At 42.0% G+C, this 21159-nt stretch overlaps 1 protein-coding gene across 1 annotated transcript in view; it reads right to left on the bottom strand.

The window, feature by feature from the left end:
• Positions 1 to 2739: 2739 nt before the first annotated feature.
• PARD6G (par-6 family cell polarity regulator gamma) overlaps positions 2740 to 21159 on the bottom strand; it is a gene marked incomplete at its 5' end in the record, with an annotated part of 53781 nt that continues 35361 nt past the window's right edge. The window contains one exon of the mRNA XM_010285305.1: positions 2740 to 3599. Within this exon, the coding sequence (XP_010283607.1) occupies positions 2740 to 3599 (860 nt within the window). The remainder of the gene's footprint in view (positions 3600 to 21159) is intronic.

The raw sequence follows: 21159 nt of genomic DNA, 5'->3' as shown, positions 1-21159 counted from the left end.
GGCAGCACCTGCCGGGCGCTCGCAGAGCGGAGGACAGAACCGTGGCTCCTTCCGCCAGCGCGTTTGTGGAGGATTCCCTTAACGGGGGCTGCTGTGCCCCTGTTCCTGCCCAAGAGCTTAACCTCGTGCCCGCGGTGCGCGACCCCTCAACGGCTCAGTCTTGTTCCCACACGGAGGCTTCTGCCGGTAGCGGTCAGAAGACAATCTTAAAAAGGCAACCGGCGTAAGATGACTTCAGTTACCGATACGGAAGGTTTTTTTGTTCTTCATAGCAGCCGCAAACGAGCATAAGATGCCTGCAGGCCTTAAAAGTTCCATTGCAAAGCGACGGCAAGGTAGTGATGTGTACCCGTGGGAGCTGTTCCGGGCTTGTAACAGAAATCTTGGGTACAACTTTCACTCTGACACAAGAAATGCAACTCATTTTTCCTACATCCTGGGATAAATAAGCTGGAAAAGTTTGGACATTTGGTAGGAGCAGGCTTGATTTGGGCAGTTAGTGCACAGTCTCCAGGCAAAGGTGTGCAGCACGTTACAGAAAGAAACTTGGTATAGGCAACAACAACCAGAGGAATCTAAGTCAGTACTGGTACAGGGAAAAGTATTACTGAAATGATTATGTCATCAAAGAGTCATCAAAACCACAAATCCGTTTCCTCAAGGAAGTGAGATACATCTTTCTGTGGAAGTGCTTGAGCACAGGGCAAAGGATAGAACGTGGAAGTAAGACAGTGCACATTTTATTGCAGACAGGTCACATTTTCATCAGTTAAATAAGGTAAAATGAGTAACTTCAGCCAGACAAATCCACTTATTCATAAAAGTAGTCTTATTTGAGGTGTAACAAAATTTTCTTGATAAGATGGTCTGATTGACTGAAGCACATTCAGTTATTCATTTGTTTTACTGCACCAATAATCAGATTTTTTAAAAAATGAAAACCTTTGGTAAAGCACAAACACAGTTTTAAGACGAACAGGTTCAATGTTCTATTCTTACTGTGCTGAGAAAAATATGTACAGCTTTTATAACTGCTGTGATACCAAGAAGAGGTTTAATTAGAGTAAGTGACAGAACTTTAAAATAAATTTTTAAAGCAAATCTAAAAGAAATAAACTAAGTTCAATGTCCCAAACATACTTAACAATGAGCAGAAGACTGGTTGTTCCACAGGTATTCTCAATTAGCGACAATGAATTAGTCCGCACAGCCTTTGTCCAGCCATTACAGATTCCAAAATGGGATGTAATTTTTTCAAACCAAGACTTCTGAATTTTCATATCCATACAATATTTAAGAAATGTCTATTCCACCATATAAAAAAGCTTTAATGTACTACAAAGTTAAAAACAAAAAGAAAATGACACAAGCTAAAAGTAGAAAAATACATTGTAAAACATTTGTATTTTGTTCCTTACACTGATCAAGATATAACAAAATATTTTAATTAGACCACTTTCATAAATTCATGGCATTTTCAGAAGCAGACAGTTAGTGACTTAACAGTCATCAGTTACCCACTAGCCAGCATCCAGTAAAGATGTCTGACCATTGCAAACATCCAGTATTTTTTTAAGTTTCCAGAAATCCTGTGTAGACATTAAGTTTTATTACTAGAAGAGGTCAAAAATAAGAGAACTACTCTAAGTTATGTTTGCCAGTCAGTCAGCATCCCTCCTCTGTATCGTAGCAATTGGCCAATCTTTTGTAAGGAAAGACCTTGTAGATTTAAGCTGCCCCAAACGTACAGCAAGGACCTGTGTCAGCTCTAAGGTGAAGGGGACAGTTCTAGCATACTCTTCACTTTTGTTGCTTTCTCACTTGCACCCCTAAAATTCACATGAACCATGATATTGAAAAAAACAGAGGTGATGGGGAAAAAAAACAATTCGAAAAAGAGGTATTATCTAATAAATATCGAAAAAGAATACATTTACACATAATGGTGCTGAACCTAGTTTTAAGCCCTTACTGTCATGTTTTTCCTTCCGCCGTCCAGCACACGTCTGTGCTGCAGGCAGGCCTGCCTCTAACCAGCGGGTGGTGCTGATCTCACAGCAATAACAGCAACATCCTCCAGCATATCAGGGCTTCATAACATATTCCAAATGAGGGAGGTAAAAAAAAAAATATATATATATAGTTTCATTTGGAAAATGTATTTGCAGCATCTCCCTAACGTTGTTACCAGAGTAGGAAACTGCTACTTTTATAGCTTGTCTGGATTAGACACAAGGTTGCAAATATGGTGTAAACAAGTTAGTGGAAGGTCTGTAGGTAATGGTAAAAGATTGGATGGCTATCAAGAGGCACTCTCTTTAAACTGGTATTAGAAAAAACCCCAGATTCCACTTCAAATAGACATGTCTGTTACTATTAAAATCTAATTCATATACATGCATGTATAAATACATCCACCCATGCATTCAAACCCAAGTATGTAGCACTGCTGTTGGTAGCCTGTAAGACTGCTTAGATTTATACCAACTAGAACAAATTTATGTTCTCACTTTAGGGCTGGGATATAAACCAAGTTTTACATGCTTTCTCCTGACAAATTTTGCAGTGCATGACAGTTTTATGTCTAACTCCAGATGCCATGTTTCCTAGAAAGCAACCACTTTCTGCACCCGTGAGGTCTATGAGAATATCGGCTCTCTGTTTTGTGCATAACATGTTGCAAGAGTCAATTGTCCCAATTGGCACTTAAGACTGAAAGGAGAGTTGTGGGAATCGCTACTAAAGTGTAATGACTGTTCCATCCTCCTCAATACCTCCTCTGGGGATAACCAGACTGTGTCGGGGATCAGTTTTTAAGGAACTGAGCAATTTGTGGATGTTGCCATTGCTTTCTCGGCCAGAGTTGTTGTTGAGCACCAGGTCCCTTTGAAGTCTGTGGCTAAGGCTGCTGCCATTGATTCGGGAGAGGCTACTGGAAGTAAGGCTGTGCAGTTTGGGAATGTGCTGTGGCTCCAGACCACCCTCAATGACAATGTCGGCCTCTTCATCACTTTCCATTTCATCAGGGTGGAAGTTCTGCAGCACGTGGGATGTAGGCAAGCTATGGTGACTCGCAGTGCTGTCTGTAGACTGGCCAGAGCTACCAGACATCCTACTGCTTCGAATAATATTGTTCCTCTGGTTTGCTGGCTTGACCGTGATAATAAGATTATGGCTGTTGGCAATCATCATGTCTGTGACTTGGTCGAGAGTCTTTCCTGCTACTTCAATGCCATTAACTTCCAGGACTTCATCATTCACAGCAAGCAAGCCCGTGCTCTCCGCTAAGCCTCCAGGAACCATACGAGAGATGAAGATACCAGGCACTTTTTCTAGTCCGTGAGGAGTAACCCTTACACTGGTGCCATCACGAATGTAAAATCCCAAGGGTTTCTCACACCCATGTCGATACAGCCTCACTCTCCTGTGTGTTTCAGGAAGAATGTCCACATCGATTATGGAAGACACTGGTCTAAAATCATGAGGCATGCTAATGTTAATGTGAGGACGCCGACGGAGGTTGTCATTGCGGAGTGTCACTAGAGCCTTCTTCTTCCTCGATAGTGTGTTGGTCCCAAAATTACTGTAGTCCACTTCATCTGAAAGAGAAACAGTACCAATGTATCAAACAGAAAATAGTTCAATCTACAGGGCATTTTCCTCTTAAATCTGGTTCAGTGAAGCCACACTCCTAATAATAATGGAAAAAACCAAATTCTTCCACTTACTCTAATCTTTGTTTCATTTTATGCCCATCAGCACATCATTCAGAATGAATGAGTTGTTTTCAATGACTACCCATATTTCTTCCATATTTTGAGGTAAAAAGACTTCCGATTCTCAACTCCTGTTGTCAGCTGTGCAGAATGCAAATTACTTGCAGCTGCAGGCCATCTTAGATGTGAGACCATATTTTCAAAGTTGAATTCTAATTTTACACATACATCTCAAGTGGGCAAGGAGTATATACACATTCCTAACCTAAATTTTAATATCCAATACAAAGCCTTAACTGATAGCAGACCTTGGGTACAAACATGAAAGCAGGGTATGAGAGAGTAGCTGGATATGTGTTTTTAGCCTAGCCTTTTTTTGTAAGGGATTTATGTTGATGTGCATCTCCTGGTACAGCACTTTTCTTTTTGGAATATTTTACTTCGTTTTATCTGAATCTGACAGCAATAAAAAATGCTAAAAGCACCAAGTACCAAAAAAGTTCTGTGTAAGCAAGCAGCCCAGTAGAAAGAGAAGCAGGGAGAAAGAAACTGCTCTGCTGCCTAGTCCGTATGCTAAGGATCAGAGAACAGATGGACTCACACACACTCCTGCCCTTGAGAGGAAGATCCATGGGAAAGCAGCCTTTTTAGGGTCTACTGTTTAAGGAATTGTTTAAATATTTCACTTTCTGTGGCAGTATCTCAAGGGCCTGCGCAAGGTGATCAACTTTAAGTCAGACAAATACTATGACAGGTTATTCCATATATGAAGCTCATGCTGTGCTTTGCATAAAAGATACTTAGTCATGAAGTTGTTAGTGTACAAAATGCATCCCTGCATTTCACATGAAAAATACTGTGTGTATTTTAAACATGATGCATGCACTAGCTGGAAAATTATTTTACTGGGAGTTTAAGCATGCTAACACTTTTCAGATAAAAACTAACAGACTTTCAGTTTATTCTACTGTTGAAGACGAGGACGATTATAGAACTGCAACCAATAAATTTTTCTTTCCTACAAATAAACCCTGCATAATAATATCCAAGGAAGTAAGGTAATACCTCTATCTGATAAAGGTTGAAAAAAATGTGTTACTAAAAACCAGCTTGTAATTACATTTTTATTTCTTGCAAGGTCTCATTTTCAAGTCAGCTTTCAAGGCATAGTACTGACAAACTTCAAATAAGTGACATTAAGTTACACAACTCACAGGACAATAAAAAAAGTGCCAAGCAGCAACCTGATCTAATTGAGCCTGCTTGGAGCAGGGTGTTGGATTAGCTGGCCTCCACAGTTCCCCCTTCCAGCCTAAATTATTCTGTGATCCTACATAGTCCTTTGGGACTATGGAAAAAACGTTTGAAGACTTCAAAAAGACTATTTCTGCCTTCTCCTGTAACTTATTTACACTGGCTATACTAACGCTGAGGACATCACAAGGCATCTAGAAGATCATCCTGAAGGAAAAGCTTCTGTGAAATAAAGACATTCCTTGGATGAGTTTGTCATGTTTAACTTCATGCTCGCCTCTTGTCTCTCCTCTCAGGCCATTCAGAGCCCTCCCAGCTGCACAGGTCCTGCTGTGTTATTTAGACTGGTGAGGCCCAGGATTGAAAGTCCTTAAAATCACCCAAACAAAAGAAACTCCCAGTTGGTTCCTCGAGGTGTATGCACAGCCAAGACAGTGACTGGGTGGAGACAGCACCTTCTCAAGTCCACCCAGCGAGCACAGTCAGTGCACTGTCTACTCTTTTGAATGCATAAGGCATCTGCGACAGCCAAAGCTTGGTATTTTTCCTTTCCTTTCATCAGCAGGATCATCATCTACATTCACCTAGACTTCAAGTTTTCACGGATGATTTTGAAACTTGGCAACAAATACTTTTTCCTTGTAAAGTATGGGTCCACAAAAGATATCTTTCATCACCACAGTCTCAAACACTAAACCCTACTCACTGTCAGAATTCACTGATAAATTTCTGCGGCAGTGCTATGAAAACAACTTGAGGATTCAGATTTAGAATCGAAATTCTTCCTCATTTCAAACATATAGCACTGTAGAATAATAGCACCTTTACCATTAATAGTATTAATAGTAATTAATAGTAGCACCATACCTTAAAGCCCAAGACTACTTTTACTCCAGAACTTCAGTTTAAGATGGCAATTAAAATTAAATGTGGGTTTATGTGTTTAAGACGGCCTTTCAGTACTGGCAAACCGAATTCAAAACAAAAGCTGCATCCTTTTAAGAGTCAGAAAACGAGGTTGGCGAGTGCAGTTTATTGCACTGCAGGTAAAATTAAACACATGCCCTAGTCATCCATCTATTCCCTAAAAGCACCCAGGTAACTCTTCTCTTCCTCTCTCTCTACATTAGTATATTAATACTGAATGGCTTTACAGCAGATTTGCCAAAGCTTTACCAAATAATTCACCTTGGAAGATTTGTTGACAACACTGTTTTCTTCCCCTTACATTAACAACTTAGTTAAATTCTCACAACACACAAGTTTGTGATGATCAAGTAGTAATGCCACAGGTAAGCAAGAGAAATACTACGGTCCTCCTCGCACACGTTAAGTGGGTCATTTCTGAAGCTGCTTCCTCTGGCTGAACCCCCACCAGGGCAGTGCCACAAAAGTAGTGGCTGTTTTGTGCCTGTGACCTCCTCACCTGCACTCAGCCACTCATCTGTCTCCCTAGATGAGTGCCAGCATTCCTAACCTCTAAGCAGCTTCAAAACAACCACCTCCTTTAATAACAAAAAGCCCAGCTTACCACAAAAATGCTTTTTCCTTCAAACATGTACCAGGCAGAAGCAGGGTTACATTACAAGTTATATAGGCTACTTTTTCAGTGTTGGACTACTGACCATTTCTGGATTCAGTATTTCAGGCCTGGAGCAAGTTAAAAGTGAAGTCCATGTCCTGTTGATGACTGGATTTATTTATTTTTTTTTTAAACAGAGTCAGACATTCGTTTCCAACTCTGACCTTAAACAGGATTACATAGGAGAAACTTGAAATCCCAAATTTTCAGGGGTAAAACTGTTAAAACCTATTACAGGTTGGAGAAATTAGAGCTAATTTGGAGAGCTTCTGCAAAAAAAATACCCAATTAACTTTACTTTCTAGAAGAAACTGAAGTACAGAATACACACTCCTTGACAATACAGTGATTATTACATTACTTGTATTCAAGATGACCTGCTCACTAGCAGTTACACTTGCTTGGGACTTCACCTTGTAAAAAAAAAATTAAAAAATACCCAAAACAACAAACCCAGAAAAAACCAGGCACCTCCACCCCCCTTCAGAGCCACTACTCTTGCTGCAGGAATAAAGCAAAGCATCTCTACTGAAGTTTAACATCAGCTGTTGTCATCAGTCCCCAGCACAAAGGCGGGGTGGGGATGGGGGGTGGGGTGGGGGTGGAATTCCTTCCTCACAAGGGAACTGGGAGAAGTCAAGACATCATCAGTCAGTGGTGTATTACCTACTTCCAGTAACGTACTGTTCAGGCGGCACATGTCAGACTGAAATGAAAATGGTACCATTGCAGTTTTAATGAAGGTCAGCAATGTGTTCTTGATTTTGAGTTTCTCACCATACAGCACTGCAAGCAGGAATTTTTTTTAATGCCACTTTAGCTAATGGAAACGCACTGTGCTTGATGCCAGGTCTCAGTGAAGACCAGTATATACCATATGGAACCAGACATTTTTCATGTTTGTTCATATTTGTTGCAATATCAAATTCTCCTTTTGCAGAGCAAGAAGTCTATAGAAATCTGCGTGCATACTGGCAGGAGAAGTGCCATCAAGCTGCACATCTGAATAGTGCTCAAAGCCTCCTGTTTCACAGGGTGTCATGTTTTCCTGTCTTGAATGAGTGCTGAATATTATCCCTGTTTCTTAGAATGGGGCCGATTACACAGAGCATTTTCATTTACAAGAGGTAGTGCTTTCAAAGATGTACTAACAGTTGGATGGATACTCCTGGATAACCACTAAACTTTGGAAGACTTGGACCTGAATTTTACTTGGGCCCATAATTTGCTTCCTACTGAAAATACTGTTCCTGTAAAAAGAGGTGAACAAGAACATTTACCACAGTTGGAAAAGGAATCCTCAGCTTTCCAGTTCTGCCCTACTTGAAACCGCAACCCAAAGCTACAGAAAAAGATCCCTCAAACTCTTCTGTGGGCACTGAGTGTTACTGCAATTCTTCTCCACAAAACGTCAGGTTTTGGTACATTTTAAAAAACATTTTGTTATTTGGCAATGAGTTACCCATGAAGACCTTTCTGCTAGAAAAGATATACGCTACAGATCTCTTCATGCAGAGATATACCTGTGCTCACTTTCTTGACAACAGTAGTGGTGGTGGTTTTGTCTGTCTTTTTTTTTTTTTTTTTTTTTAAACTGGTAAAACTACCTCCACTTGCCCAGCAACAAGTAAAACCCATTAAAGGACGTTTTCACTTCCCAGAATGGATATTTTGCTACTAGAGTATTTGTGGGTTTTTTTGTTTTTTAAATGTATCTAGAAAGTTATAGATGGTAACATCTTTGAGGTACTCATTCTAACAATTCTGTAGTCAGCCTGTGACTTTACAGAATACATTAATACCTTCCTGGTAGGCATCATGAATCCTATCGTTAAGTCATACAGTACATAACAGCAGAGCATACTTAAAGGGCTATTTATAAGGGAAAGAAAACTGCTTAGAGCATCTGGTTGTAGCCAAAAGAGTATTATATTTCTTTAATTTACATGAAACAAGAAATTATAGACCTTCTGAAAAAACCACCAGGAGCACCACTCCCACTGCTTGGACAGCTGCTTTTCATAGGAACTGCCTGCCAGATGAAATACCAAAGCTTAGCCAGATAAGATTGTATAAACAAGCTGAATTCCACAGAGAAGCAGACTGCCAGGCTCCTATAGGAACAGTTCATTTCAGACTCTACATTTTCTGTGTACATGCACTCATGGCTTATTATTTCCTCTGGGAACTGTGGAACATTAGTTGACAGCTCTGGAAAGTACTTCAAAGACAAAATTACTTCCACTAGGGAGAGCAGCACTTCAGGCAGCTTGGGAAGGAGGCCAATGAGTCATTAATAGTGAAGGGTAACCCCTCCATCCAACAGATCTCTATTACTGGAGCATTCAAATTAGCAGCAGTCATAAAACCATTTCAAGGGAACGTGTCGTGTTTAACCTTTCTACCCTTCCACGTCCCAGCTACAAACACTGTCTTGTTTTACACAAGTTGCTTTCAGTGTCTATTTTCTCAGAAAGATCAAAACTAGAAGCATTTGTGAAAGCAATCAGACAACAAATAAGCTGCCAGTCTCTCATCTGTGACCTGTAAGGCTGACCACATGCAAAGGGATTTAAGAGGAAACAGATATGAAGCAAACTATGGCTTGGGGGGAGGTCCTGTGCCAGTATCACTCATCTAGGAGTATTTAACAGAGAGAAAAATAAGGTTATCTGAATGCTAACACTGCATTCTGTGTGTTACAGGAGTACTAAAAAATCCAGCTATTGCTGCTGCCAGCAACCTCTGGGTAAACCAATCTGAAAAACACACAGTAGGAAAGTAGTTGTAGCTGCTAATCCATCGAAAGTCAAACAACGTATTCCACACATTCACACTCCTCCCTCTCCTTTCATATCACTGTATCACAAGGAACCAGACACAATCTCATCAACGTTTAGAAGACTAGCTAAATGTTATAGTTAATCTATGACATTCAACAGGGCTTTTGAAGCACAAAAAAAAAAATCAAAAGGGACAAGTTCAAATTAACGAGAGAGAATGTTATCCCGTTATCCTTAATCTCAATCCTTTAGTTTCTAAAGCAAAGCTTTCCAAAGGCTTTTTGTAGACTGTAAACTCCATGATATATTTTTTGAAAAGAAATTTCACCAAATAACTGCATGAGAAAGAAAATTTAAGAACACCATCATACTCTACTCTAGACCCTACTGAATCTAGTAAACCGCAGTTTTGCAAAAGGCAACCTTCCTTCTATAGTGATTCAGCATTAAAAAGAAATTTGTCTTCCTACTTAGGAAGCATTTGTTAGCAGGTTAGGATTAAAATCTGAGGAGCACAAATGTGTCTCTACTCCAAACACATTTATAAACTCAGAATATCCTACCCTCTTTCAATGAAGTGAATGTTATTTTGTTCCTTGATCTAGTGTGTTACAGCAAGCAAAACTATAATTGAATTAGGTTCAAGCTCTCTTTATGGTGTCTGACATGTGTAAGAAACATTTTTAGGCCACCTGCCTTGAGGATGGGGACAACTTCTCGGGAATTTAGTCTGTGCTGCTGGCGTGGCCTCCTGCACTTCTCACTGCTTGTCATCAGAGGCCACTGTTCCCTTGCTGAACCTCTTCCCTTCTCAATAGAAGGCCCTTTATTTTTGACTTGCTGCACTGCTCCAAAGGAGCAGAAGTTGTTGCTCGACCTGCAAGTGTGCCCCATGAAACAAGTGAGGCCTTTGGAGAAGGATGCTACCAAATGCAAGCAAGCACCCAGGTCTGTACCTGCCAAAGCCATCCTCACCCTCAGAAACATCCAAACCCAGCTCCCCAAACTAGCCCAAAAGCCAGCTATAGGACTCCAGATTTTACAGGTGATGTTATGGGCAGTATTTACTAGGATTGTACCTACTAGGAGTGTCAGGGTCTTCTTCCTCTAAGTTTCAGATGTGACTTCCCTTCTAATCTAAAACATGACCAAAGCAGCCCTTCTGCCCTTGTTTTCCTCCACAAACCACATGACGCCAAGATTATTGCAGCATTAGAGAGTTGTGGGGTTTGAGCTTTGCCTTTGTTGTTGTGTATGGGTTTTTTTGGTTTGTTTGTGGGATTTTTTTTTGTGTTTGGTTTTTTTTGGGGGGGAGGGTATAGTTTTTTTAAAAGTATTAGTTATTATGTCCCTTTTCCTGCAGGGGATCAGTGGGAAGTTGGAGGCAAGTCATGTTTCTCTTGCACATCTCAGCCATCAATCATTACTGTATTCATCCCGGGTGCTGCCACAGAGGCTTTATTGGCAAGATGGTTTCCCAGGCCAGTGAGCAAGGGACAGACACCCAGCAGCATTAAAGGGTGGGTAAGCAACTCTCCTGCTGGCTGGAGCCTGACAAATGAAGCCTCCTATTACCGTGCACCCAACAACTCCCACCAGCCATCAGAAATTGTGTTCACTCAGCTGATGGTATCGAAATGGGAGGGCTGTCAATCCTATTCAAAGATGCTTAGGAATAGAAACAAAATCCCCCCCCAACCCCAAAACCCACCACTCTCCAACCTACAATTACTTGCAATGTCATCAGTAAGTAATCATTATAAACTTTACAGTTTAAAGGTATTAAAAACAACCCTTTGATTATTTTATTTTACCCACCCCGTTTTCATCCCACTCTTCTATTCACTCATAAGATCAGGCGATTGAGGAGAGCACCATTTGCTCCCCATACAGGCACAAAGGGAATCAACCTCTTCTTTCCAAAAGAAAATGTGTATGTGTTACACAAAGCAAAACAAAACGAAGCAAAATGAGAGACTGAACTAGAATAACTCTTACTACATACTGCGAACACAGTAAAAGTCTTACTGATGACACAAAAATGCAGTGGATTTTATCAAGTATTCTGCCAGTATTGGATGTAACTGTTTACCAGCTGGTAAGTAGCTGGTAGTAGAAAAATAGTTACTTTCTGCACAAGTCTAAAGTTTGGAAGAAAGGTAAAAAGAGTTGACAGATTGCACTGAAAGGCAAATTATGGAAAATATCATTCTGTTTTTCACAGCTGCAATATTTGGAAAACACACCATGAGTAATGAGGAAAAAAACCCCAAACAAATTCACTTCAGGATCATATTCATTCAGAATACAAATTTTATACCTCTGACAAGAAACAAAAAAATTTGTCTCACAGTAGTCTCAGAAGCTGCAAACGAAGCTTCAAAAGGCAGCACAAAATAAAGGTTGTGTATTTGTACTGGATTATTCCCACAGCCATAGGTCAAAGGAAGAGGTTTTGAAGAGCTACAGTACTGAACCTGATCAGAATCATTATCCTATAGACCTTGATATGAAAATGGAGCCTTCTCCTCCTTCCAGAAGCAACTCTGTCAGCATCAAAGGCCATTTCAGGGCTCAGCTCAACAGCCAGCAGAGGTGAGCCAAGCTGGGAAGGCAGGACCCATGTTGCTGAGCTAACGCAGCCTGTAGCTCATCCAAAAGAAACCAAATCTAGCCTAGTACGTCACGCTCCCTCCTGCTGCGTTCTGCCACATACCCTCCTCTTCTCTGCAAAACTGACAGTAATCAAGAATTGTCTGTTATCCTGTGTTCAGGTAACTGCTAATCGTGTTATGTAGCATTCAAGTGGTTTTTCTATTTGGAAGAAAAAGACATGCCAGAGCTGGGAATACTAGTTTTGGAGAAGGTATACTTGCAGACCTCCTTGGTGACTGTGGCTGAGCTGCTAAATTCAGTAGGCTTTATCCCCTGAACCTCATGATTCTTTCCTACTTTCAAGAAAAATGTGGTGTTGCCACGACATGCACACTAAAAGACTGAGATACCCTCACAACCACAGCAGTGGGGACATGTGATTGTTGCAAGCATTAAATCTGTGAGATACAAGGGTATTACCAAGAAAGAATTACTTCAGAACAGAAAACATTCTCATGCATTCTTTTGCTGAGTAACACCTTATTCATCCCAAGCCAGTTCAGACAGGCAAAGCTAGAAATATAAGCGAAAAGGCGTTTTCTAAATTCCCAATAAAAGTAACTATTTAAAAAAAAAATACCCAAATTGTGGAGAAGTTAATATTTAATGAAGTTTTATGTCTCAAAGAAACAAATGGCAGTCTCTTCCACACTCTTTACCCTGGACTGTTCTAAAAAGTTGCTACCACAGCTTCTCAGAGAAAGATGTGTTTTTATGCCATTAAAATACTTCTAGGATGCATTTTCTCTCTTCAAAAAGGACACAATGATGTTTTTATAGCTTCACTGTTGTGGTGTGATAATACCACATACATCCTGCAAGGGGGGGAGGGGGGGGGGGGGGGGAAAAAGTTAAAATTTTACAAAGCACTTTTCTGGTTCCTGCCTCCAAGCCAGCGGATTGTAAACAAAGTCCAGATTCTGTCTCTTATCATGGAATTAAAAAGGTTTCAAAACAAGTGTGGCATAAGAAATTAATTACAACACTTGTCTTTTAAGTCATGACCTCTGGGGAGTCTCCCAAACTTTGCTGGCTGGAGTCAGATTAGTCACAAGATAAACACCCCTCCCGGGCCAGCCCTGCGCAGGGCTCCGCACAGCTGCACCCTCTCTCATCAGCCCCACGCAGCCGATGCCCCGGGCCCCGCGGCGCTGGCAGGCTCTCCCCTCCACCTGCGGCCTCCTGCATGCACCACGATGCCCTCCTGGCTGGTGGGATGTGATGTCCATCTGGCTGGTGGGATGCGATGCCCTCCTGGCTGGTGGGACAGGGGAGCTGTGGGAATCCCACCTTGTTTATCTCCCGCATCCTGGTGGGACAGGAACAGGAGGCACCGCCCCAGCGCAGACGCGTTTTCCAGTCCCCTGCTCCCCAGGCTGGAGCGGGCCAGGGCGGGCAGGAGGAGGGGCGGCACCGAGCCCTGCCAGAAGGGAGTCGGAGCCAGTCATCCTCCGCACCAAGGGAATACGGCCAATGCAACTCCATGCTTCAGATATGGGAATGACGGGACGGAAAAAGAGCGCCGAGAAGCCAAGCAAAAACAAGGGTCTCTCCAGTGGTGGGATACAAGGGAAGAGCAACTTCAAAGCGCTGCTGGTACAAAGCAGGAGAGTAGCAAACACATTTTATATAAATATATTTAATGGTCTGTTTTCTAATGTGGGGGAGAAGCAAGGTCAAGAGCCCAACCTAACTATTACAGTTCAAATAGCAACTTCCCCAAGGTGCCCCTCCGGCACCCTTCCCCTTTCAGAGGACATGGCTGCTCATCTCACGAAGGGAAATCATTGCTCCTTCTAGATACAAGCAAAGCAAGCCAGGCAGCCCTCTTTACTGATGACAGGTTGCAAAGTAGTAAAAGCCACCTGCAGAGTGCAAAATAAGGTTTTTGCCGATTAAACACAAGGGCACAAGCAAATGCTACTTTTCTCGAGAGCTCAATCACTCTGGTGGCAGCCCAGCCCTGTGCCAGGCAGCGCAGAGCAGATCTGCCCTACAGAGAGGGGCTGGGAGGAATTCCCCCCCGTGGGGAACAAAATGCTGACCCCACTCCACCCCTAGTGCATGGGTGCCCCGGCTGAACCCTGCTACTGGTGTACCCCCAGCCTCTGCCCCCAGGCTAAGGAAGGGCTGAAAAAAGTCACTCCGCAGAAGGATGCCCGTCTGGGATTTGCCCCATGCACATCCTCACTACAGACCCAAGCACATGCTGGTTGTCTCCATGTAAGGAGAAGCTCCATAATACACTTTTTTTTTTATTATTTATTCCCAGCATAACAGTGGACATTTAGAGATTAAAACTGTCTCACACAAATTCTCAACATTAAGTTTATCATCCCTGCGGTCTTCACCCGGCCTTGTGTGGCATGTTACCACGTGGTACCCATAACCTCTGCTGTGATAGCAGCACTTACCTGGGCTACAATGGCATGTTACCACCTTGTTTCCTTAGTGGCTGTAAGAGTATGAAGCAAGAGGGTCAAAGCCACGTCCTCACTCCTCTTCCTCAAAACAGGAGCAAAGCCTTGCCTAATATACAATTACCATGGCTGCTCCAGCTGAGAACAAAATAGATTTGTTACTTTTCATGTTAGACTAGCAGTATCCTCTCCTGGCCATCACCAGAAAGCAAGAAGCACTTAACTCTTATCCTTCCTCTGTCAGTAAAAACTGCTTAAATGTTTTACTTAAAACCAGCTTAAAGGATCATGGCAATTCTGTCAGAAGGATCAGCTGTTAGAGTTACTGGCTAAGTGATTTCCCCAACATTATTTTTATAATGCTGTATTCCTTTCTCCATCACTGGCTAGGGCTCCATGCCCAACTGTGTAGACAAACTAATTAAAGGCTGCAGCCTAGGCAGACTTTGCACCTGAGGGGACTCTCCAAAAGCTGCAGACATTAGCAGAACCTGTGTACTTGAGGGGTCCAGCCCTCAGATGACCACTAACTGGACTACGAAGCTTCTCTTTTCCTACAATATCAAGCACTGATTTGCAAGACTGAAAAAACAACCAAGCAAAAAACCCCCAAAAACCCTCAAAATACACCACCAACTTTTATACCACTCAGAAATCCTGGCTGCTCTCTTCAAACAATTTTTGAAACACTGCATCATTATTTAAGTGCGGTAAACTAGTGGCTGGTGTACTTTTTCTTTAAAAAAGTGTTTCTTCCTATAACCACATGATACAAACAAGGGAGTGGCAGACAGGAAGTGATTATTCAGAAATTAAAGAATTAGATCAGGTTCCATGATATCAGAACAAAACATGACGCATGGCAAGTGAAGCTGACATTTACTGGCCCAAATGTAAGAAAACTCCTTATTTATTTACTAAACCTAATTCACGGCTCATGTAATCATTGTGTCTCCTTAATGAACATCAGTGTTGGCAGCTGCGAGCACCAATACGCCTCCTGGAGAGCACAAGTTACTCCATGTATTTCACCAGCAAACATACACCGAACACTGCAGTATACAGACCTCCAGCTTCTACTCAGAAGAGTTTGGTTTTTCTTTTCTTTCAATGAAAGCATAGCTCTGCCAGTAGTAGCAGCAAGTCCCTGATGGCACAGCTGCTCCAGAGGTGCTAAACGCAGACACTGCTTAAATTCAGCCCTTGTCTCTAATAGCAATCCCCTGCCACTATGAACAGAGCAGAGGTTCCCAGTGCCCTGCTTGGGTATGTCCAAGTATTCCTGCCACTGGGAATTCCCTTCATGATCTCAGTTTTCCTGTTACACAGGAGATAACACTGAGTCATCACCACATTTGCTTGTTAAGTGACATTGGTGGGGGGTGGGGCAGACATATACCCAAAAGAACATACAGTATTCACAGCCTGATCCCTGCTCTGAGTGAAGTGCATGGACTATGCTGGGACATGGCTTTTCCTGTGCCTGGAAAAATTAAGTTGTGGCCAGACCACAGCCATGCAACTCCTTAGTGTGCACTGACTGATTTACTACCAGTGTAAGTTCCAGAAAAGTCACCTTAAAGAAAAGCATCCCACACAAGAGGGCTAATTACATAAAGCACTTTTCATCTGTGGATCCCGAAGTGCTAAAAATAAAAATTTACTGTTCATGAGGGACCAAGCTCCCATCAGAATGGTTAAGCTAAAAACCAGGAGAATACATCAGAGGTTACGCAAAGCCCAGCAGCTTTAAAGGAAGGAGGAGGGATTTGCACGGTTCAAAGGCAGGAAAGAACAGATGCGGTACGTTAGGACTTATTTTCATTACACTGCATAGCTTGTTTCCAAGAATGCTTTCAACAGAAGCATCCTCCCAATACAAAAGGCTTGTACTTGCTAAGCTGACTCGGACAAGCTTTGATATAAGCTGCACCCCAGCCCAGAGACAGTAGGCTGCTACCAATAACCTCAGCTCATCACTCACTTCTCGCTTGTAGTTGTGAGACCTTCCTCTACCTTCAGTCTCTCCTGGGGTACTACTGTGAGCAGCCAGTTCACATCTTCACCCCCACTATGAAACAAGAATTAATTAAAAAAAACCCAACCCTCTGCTTTCTTTAGACAAAAGCCCAATGTTCCTTTTCCACATCTTTCCTCATCTCACTCTCTTAAATTGCTAGACAGCATCAAGAATTGGCAAGATCTTTAATAATAAGATCAGGCAGTATTACTAAATCCATACTAAATTCCCACAACAGGAGCCAAATGGTGACCAAGACAAGAATTTTTATTTGATGATGCATTCTAACTTCAGAAAAAACTGTTCCAAGGACATGAAAAGTGAAGACAAATATTTATATAAACAAAACCAGTGGCTCACAGGTTGAGGTGATCAATGTGTCTTCTTACTAAGATGCTTTTAGGGGGGATACAAACACTCAGCACCAAGCTGTGCTGTATTTTAACACGTACTTATTAACATAACAATTGGCTAATGAAACAGCTTATTTAAAGTCCAAGTCTATGAAGTTTTGCGGCTGCAATGTAGAGATCAACATTAAGAACCAACAACTTACTCTCAGGGTTAAAAAAAGAAGTTTGTGCTGTGCTTATGTTAAGCCTGATGGACACATTTAAAGGCGGCCGAGAAGCGCAGAACCTTTCTGTTCCATACAGCACTCCGTAGGCACCTCCTGCAGAAACTGAAAATATCCGAGTGCTTCCTCCCATGCTGAGGGACAGACAGAACATCAAGGAGGCAGGTTAAACAGGTTTCAAAGCTAACGACACTGCCCTTGGCTTAGCAACTAACACCACATTAATCCAGGGAGCTGCAGGGAGGAAAAAAATAGAGAGGTAGGAAAATTTTTTTGGGGCTGCTTTTTCCTATACTTGTCCAGATAATCTGCTCAGCTCCAGTTTTTCCTTCTGGGTGGATGCAATTTAACATCCAGATCACCACACTAAAACTCTACACAAGACAGCTCGCCTTGCCTTTGTCTGCATCAGTTGATTTCACACAAGTCAGGCCTTTGGCCGCAGCAAGTCAAATGATAGGTTAGTTGAAAGGAATCACCTTGAACCCTCGATCTCCACCTTTTAATACACAGATACAAGACTGGAAATTTAAGAAAGAAAATGGGGAAAAAGAAAAAGGCTGTGGCTATGAATCACCTGCTTGTCTGGGCAAGAAAGAAATCTGGAAAATCCTGATCCTAAGAGCACCTGAAGTATACTGAAAGAGTGGCGAGGCATTCAAGACCAGCTAGGCTTCACGGATATAAAAAAGCAAGGCAGTCAATGGAAGGGAGAGTCTCCTCTGTAACATGCATTTCTCCTGGGAAAACACCACCATCCTGTTTGGTTTTATGCCTCTCGTGTCAGATCAGTCAAAGGCCAATGCAAAGTTAACGTGCCAGATTTCACATCAGCTGCTTGCCCAAACAACTGGGGAAACTGTTTTAGCTGAGCTCTGCTCTTTCACTCGCTTCAGATTGTTGTATTAATTAAGAAGTCTTGCTCTTGTGTTACACAGCCCACAGGAAGCGAGGAGGAGATGCCTAGCTTTATAATCACGTTAGTCAATAGCTCCCAGCGCTCTCACCGCTGCTATGCAGAGAGCCAGCATTGCGCTGTCGGTTTGACAGGCTGTGGGAGGATGCTGCGTAGGAGACTCGTCACATTATGCAGAGTCAGCCCGAGTTCCTTCACAATGGGAGCTTTCTGCAGAAGCTCAGTGTAAAAACCTCCCCTAAAACTACAGAGCCATCTGAGAAATTTTTTTCCAAACAGGGAGCCAGCCCTGCAAAAATCCGCTTGATAAATAAAATGCAGTTGCTAGCTGGCAAGTTACTAGATATGGATGTGTCACCTTTGGGCTCACACCAAACCCTAACCTAACAAATAAGTAAAAAATATTACTATTGTCACCCCCAAGCTTAGACCTAAGAATTTCCATCTTGGAAGCACTACAAGAAGTGAGTCACTCTATATACCTTGGCAGTGATTCGCAAGCCAACAGGGAATATCCAGAAGGAAATAATGTCACCAATTAGTGAGGCAGCAGCTATGTTTACCAGCTTAAACAAGTTTGTGTCTCACTACTTCCAGTTAAGTATGGCCAACAGCAAACCTCCAATTCACAGGTCATAAAACTTTCAATTCAGAAATAATTTACAACTTAATATGCCTGAAAATTAGAGATCTTTAAAAGTTATCCCAGTTGCTGAAGAAAATAATCAGATATTAGGATCACACAAAGTGCTGAGTTCTTTTGAATACCTGTATTGCCTTTGCCTGATCTCTGCAAGGTCTTTAGTGGAGCGGGAGATTCAAAAACACTGGAGACATGTTCGGTGTGAGGCCAGTGGAGTTGCCACCATGCCCCCTCTCTGGGCATGGGAGAAAAGCTGGCTGAAGGAAGCCTTCACCAACAGGAGCCAGGTGTGGTGGCACAGGGCACCCATGGGGACAGTAACCAGAGCAGCTTAGCATAGACAGAAACAGGGTGGGTAGCTGCCAGTCTAAGCGACTTTGACAGCCTAAGGAAGATTTAGCTTTCTGAAGCTAAAGCTGACAATCGTCAAGAAACTGCAAGGTGTGAACAAGCAGTTCACAAAAAACCCCACACAAACCCATTCTGTACTGGTCAAACTAAGTTTTGTGGGAGATACCAATAATTGAGACACTGCATAATTAAGAGGACTGCTTATGTGTCAAATGAGATGCTTAATACTGTACAAGATGACAACTGTTCACTACCTAAATCTAAGAATAAACCGAGGAATTAAGGGCTCTCAAAACATCCTTTTACTATATAACCTCTGGCAATTTACGTATTTGTTACCTGTCTGATGAGCCGTGCTAAAGGGGCACAGCAGGGCAATTAAGGAAGTCTTCCTTACTTCACTCCAAAGAAACTCTAATATGGCTTACTCACATTTTGAGCTAAAAGTTTACTTTTGAGAAGGGCTAACTCAGATGCATCAGCTTCACCTTTGAAGCAGACAGTAAGGGGACGAGCACAGAGCCAGGCTTACAGCACGGTAGACTTAAGACAAACGTCAGACCAAAGGCTGGCTAAGAAGCTGGAGAATACCACATTCTTTCCAGAGTACGCCAACTACCTTCATTACTAGAAATGCTTTATAAACGTTTGTACAAGCGAGGATCACATGCAACAACTGCATGTTTCCAAACAAGTGACTTGCAAAAAATGAGGACACAACTCCCTTCTACTATATTGACTCAGAAAGCAGGAGACGTATCTTGTCACCTTCCTCCCATCTTAAGAAGTCTGTCATCAGATAGTTTTAAAACTACACAAATATCCTTTCTAGCCTTTTTATTTGTCCATATTATTGCAAGTCTTTAGGATGCTTTCCTTAGCTCAATATAGATGAAATAGAAGAAAGTAACCGTGTGCACAGTCTTCCCTTTTCTCCTCTGGAATTTATAGATGCCTCACATAGGCAACAAAATAATGCAGAACAGTTTGACTAAGATACTTCAATTCTCAGGTTTTATCTCCTTCACAGTGTACAGTCTGTGCTCTATCAGCTGCCAGTGGTAAGAAGCAGAAGCAAAGATGGCAACACGGCAACCCCAAAACCACAAAATGAAAGTCTTGCAAGAGCTTAATTTTCTTTTAATAAAATACTAGGTCTCTGCCACCCGCTTTGTAGGGCACTTTAAACATCCTTATTTTCTAAGCAGATAGAAAATGTGTCTTTGCAACCACAAGGCTTCATTACAAGACCTGTGTTCATTTCTTCTCTTAAGGAGACACCTTTCTGGAATTTGCTTTAAAATCCCCATTTTTGAGATACCAATGCATGGGGCAGTGCACACAGAACATCCCTAACTGGCATTTGCAGTTATCACAGACTGTACTAGTTGCTTACGCAGATACTGCAGCTTTGAGCACACACATATCACCAACCACTATTATTTGCAGACTCTTCAAAAAAAAAAAAAAAAAAAAAGCAGCCTGCCCTGGTACAATAATGTTCCCACTACACCCATTTCAAGAAATCACTTGCATTACAGTGAAGATAAATGGATTTAAGTGACCATCTTGCTAAAGCATTTACAATAGAAGTAACTTGTAAAGTTTGACAACTTGGTGTAGGCAAAACATTTGCACAGCAAGTTCTCTTTAGATGACTAAGCTACCACTGAACCAGGCTGAAACTGTAAACCACAGTTCTTCTCACAGGGGGCTTAGCCAGCTCTGCTGCGTACCGCCAGTTTTCACCAGCTCAGCAGCAGCCACCAGCACCTGACAAACCACTTCCAAATTCAACACCTTTATTGAGCCTTGCAGTCTAGGGACAAGGTAATGTGGCCAAACAGGGCAAGAAAGTTCAGACTTCTTGCACTGTGGAGCACAATGATGAATGAGGGAGAAAAAGTTATTTTGTTGCTGTGAATTTACACAAAATCAATACTGATAATTTCTCTCAATTGCTATAGTAGGGAAGGCCACATTAAAAAAAAAAAAAAAAGATGATGACTGTATCAGGCTTCTTCCCTCCTCCAACATTTTTATTTTCCCTTCTTCACATCTCGAATGGAGCATGTAAGCTGTTGCTCTCGACCCATCCGCTGTCACTCTCTGTGCCAGCAACACAGCCCAGAGATTCTAGCTCTAAAATTTACAGACTGTTATAACCTGTCAGCACCTCAAATGGAAAAAATATGCTGAATTGCACCCTTCAAACAATTTCCAGGGGAAGTCATACTGTCAG

The sequence above is a fragment of the Phaethon lepturus genome, unplaced genomic scaffold (genome assembly GCF_000687285.1).
Source record: "Phaethon lepturus isolate BGI_N335 unplaced genomic scaffold, ASM68728v1 scaffold3304, whole genome shotgun sequence".
Classification (NCBI taxonomy): Eukaryota; Metazoa; Chordata; class Aves; order Phaethontiformes; family Phaethontidae; genus Phaethon; species Phaethon lepturus.
The sequence above is the reverse complement of the archived record's forward strand: the minus strand, read 5'-3'. Positions and strand labels throughout refer to the sequence as shown.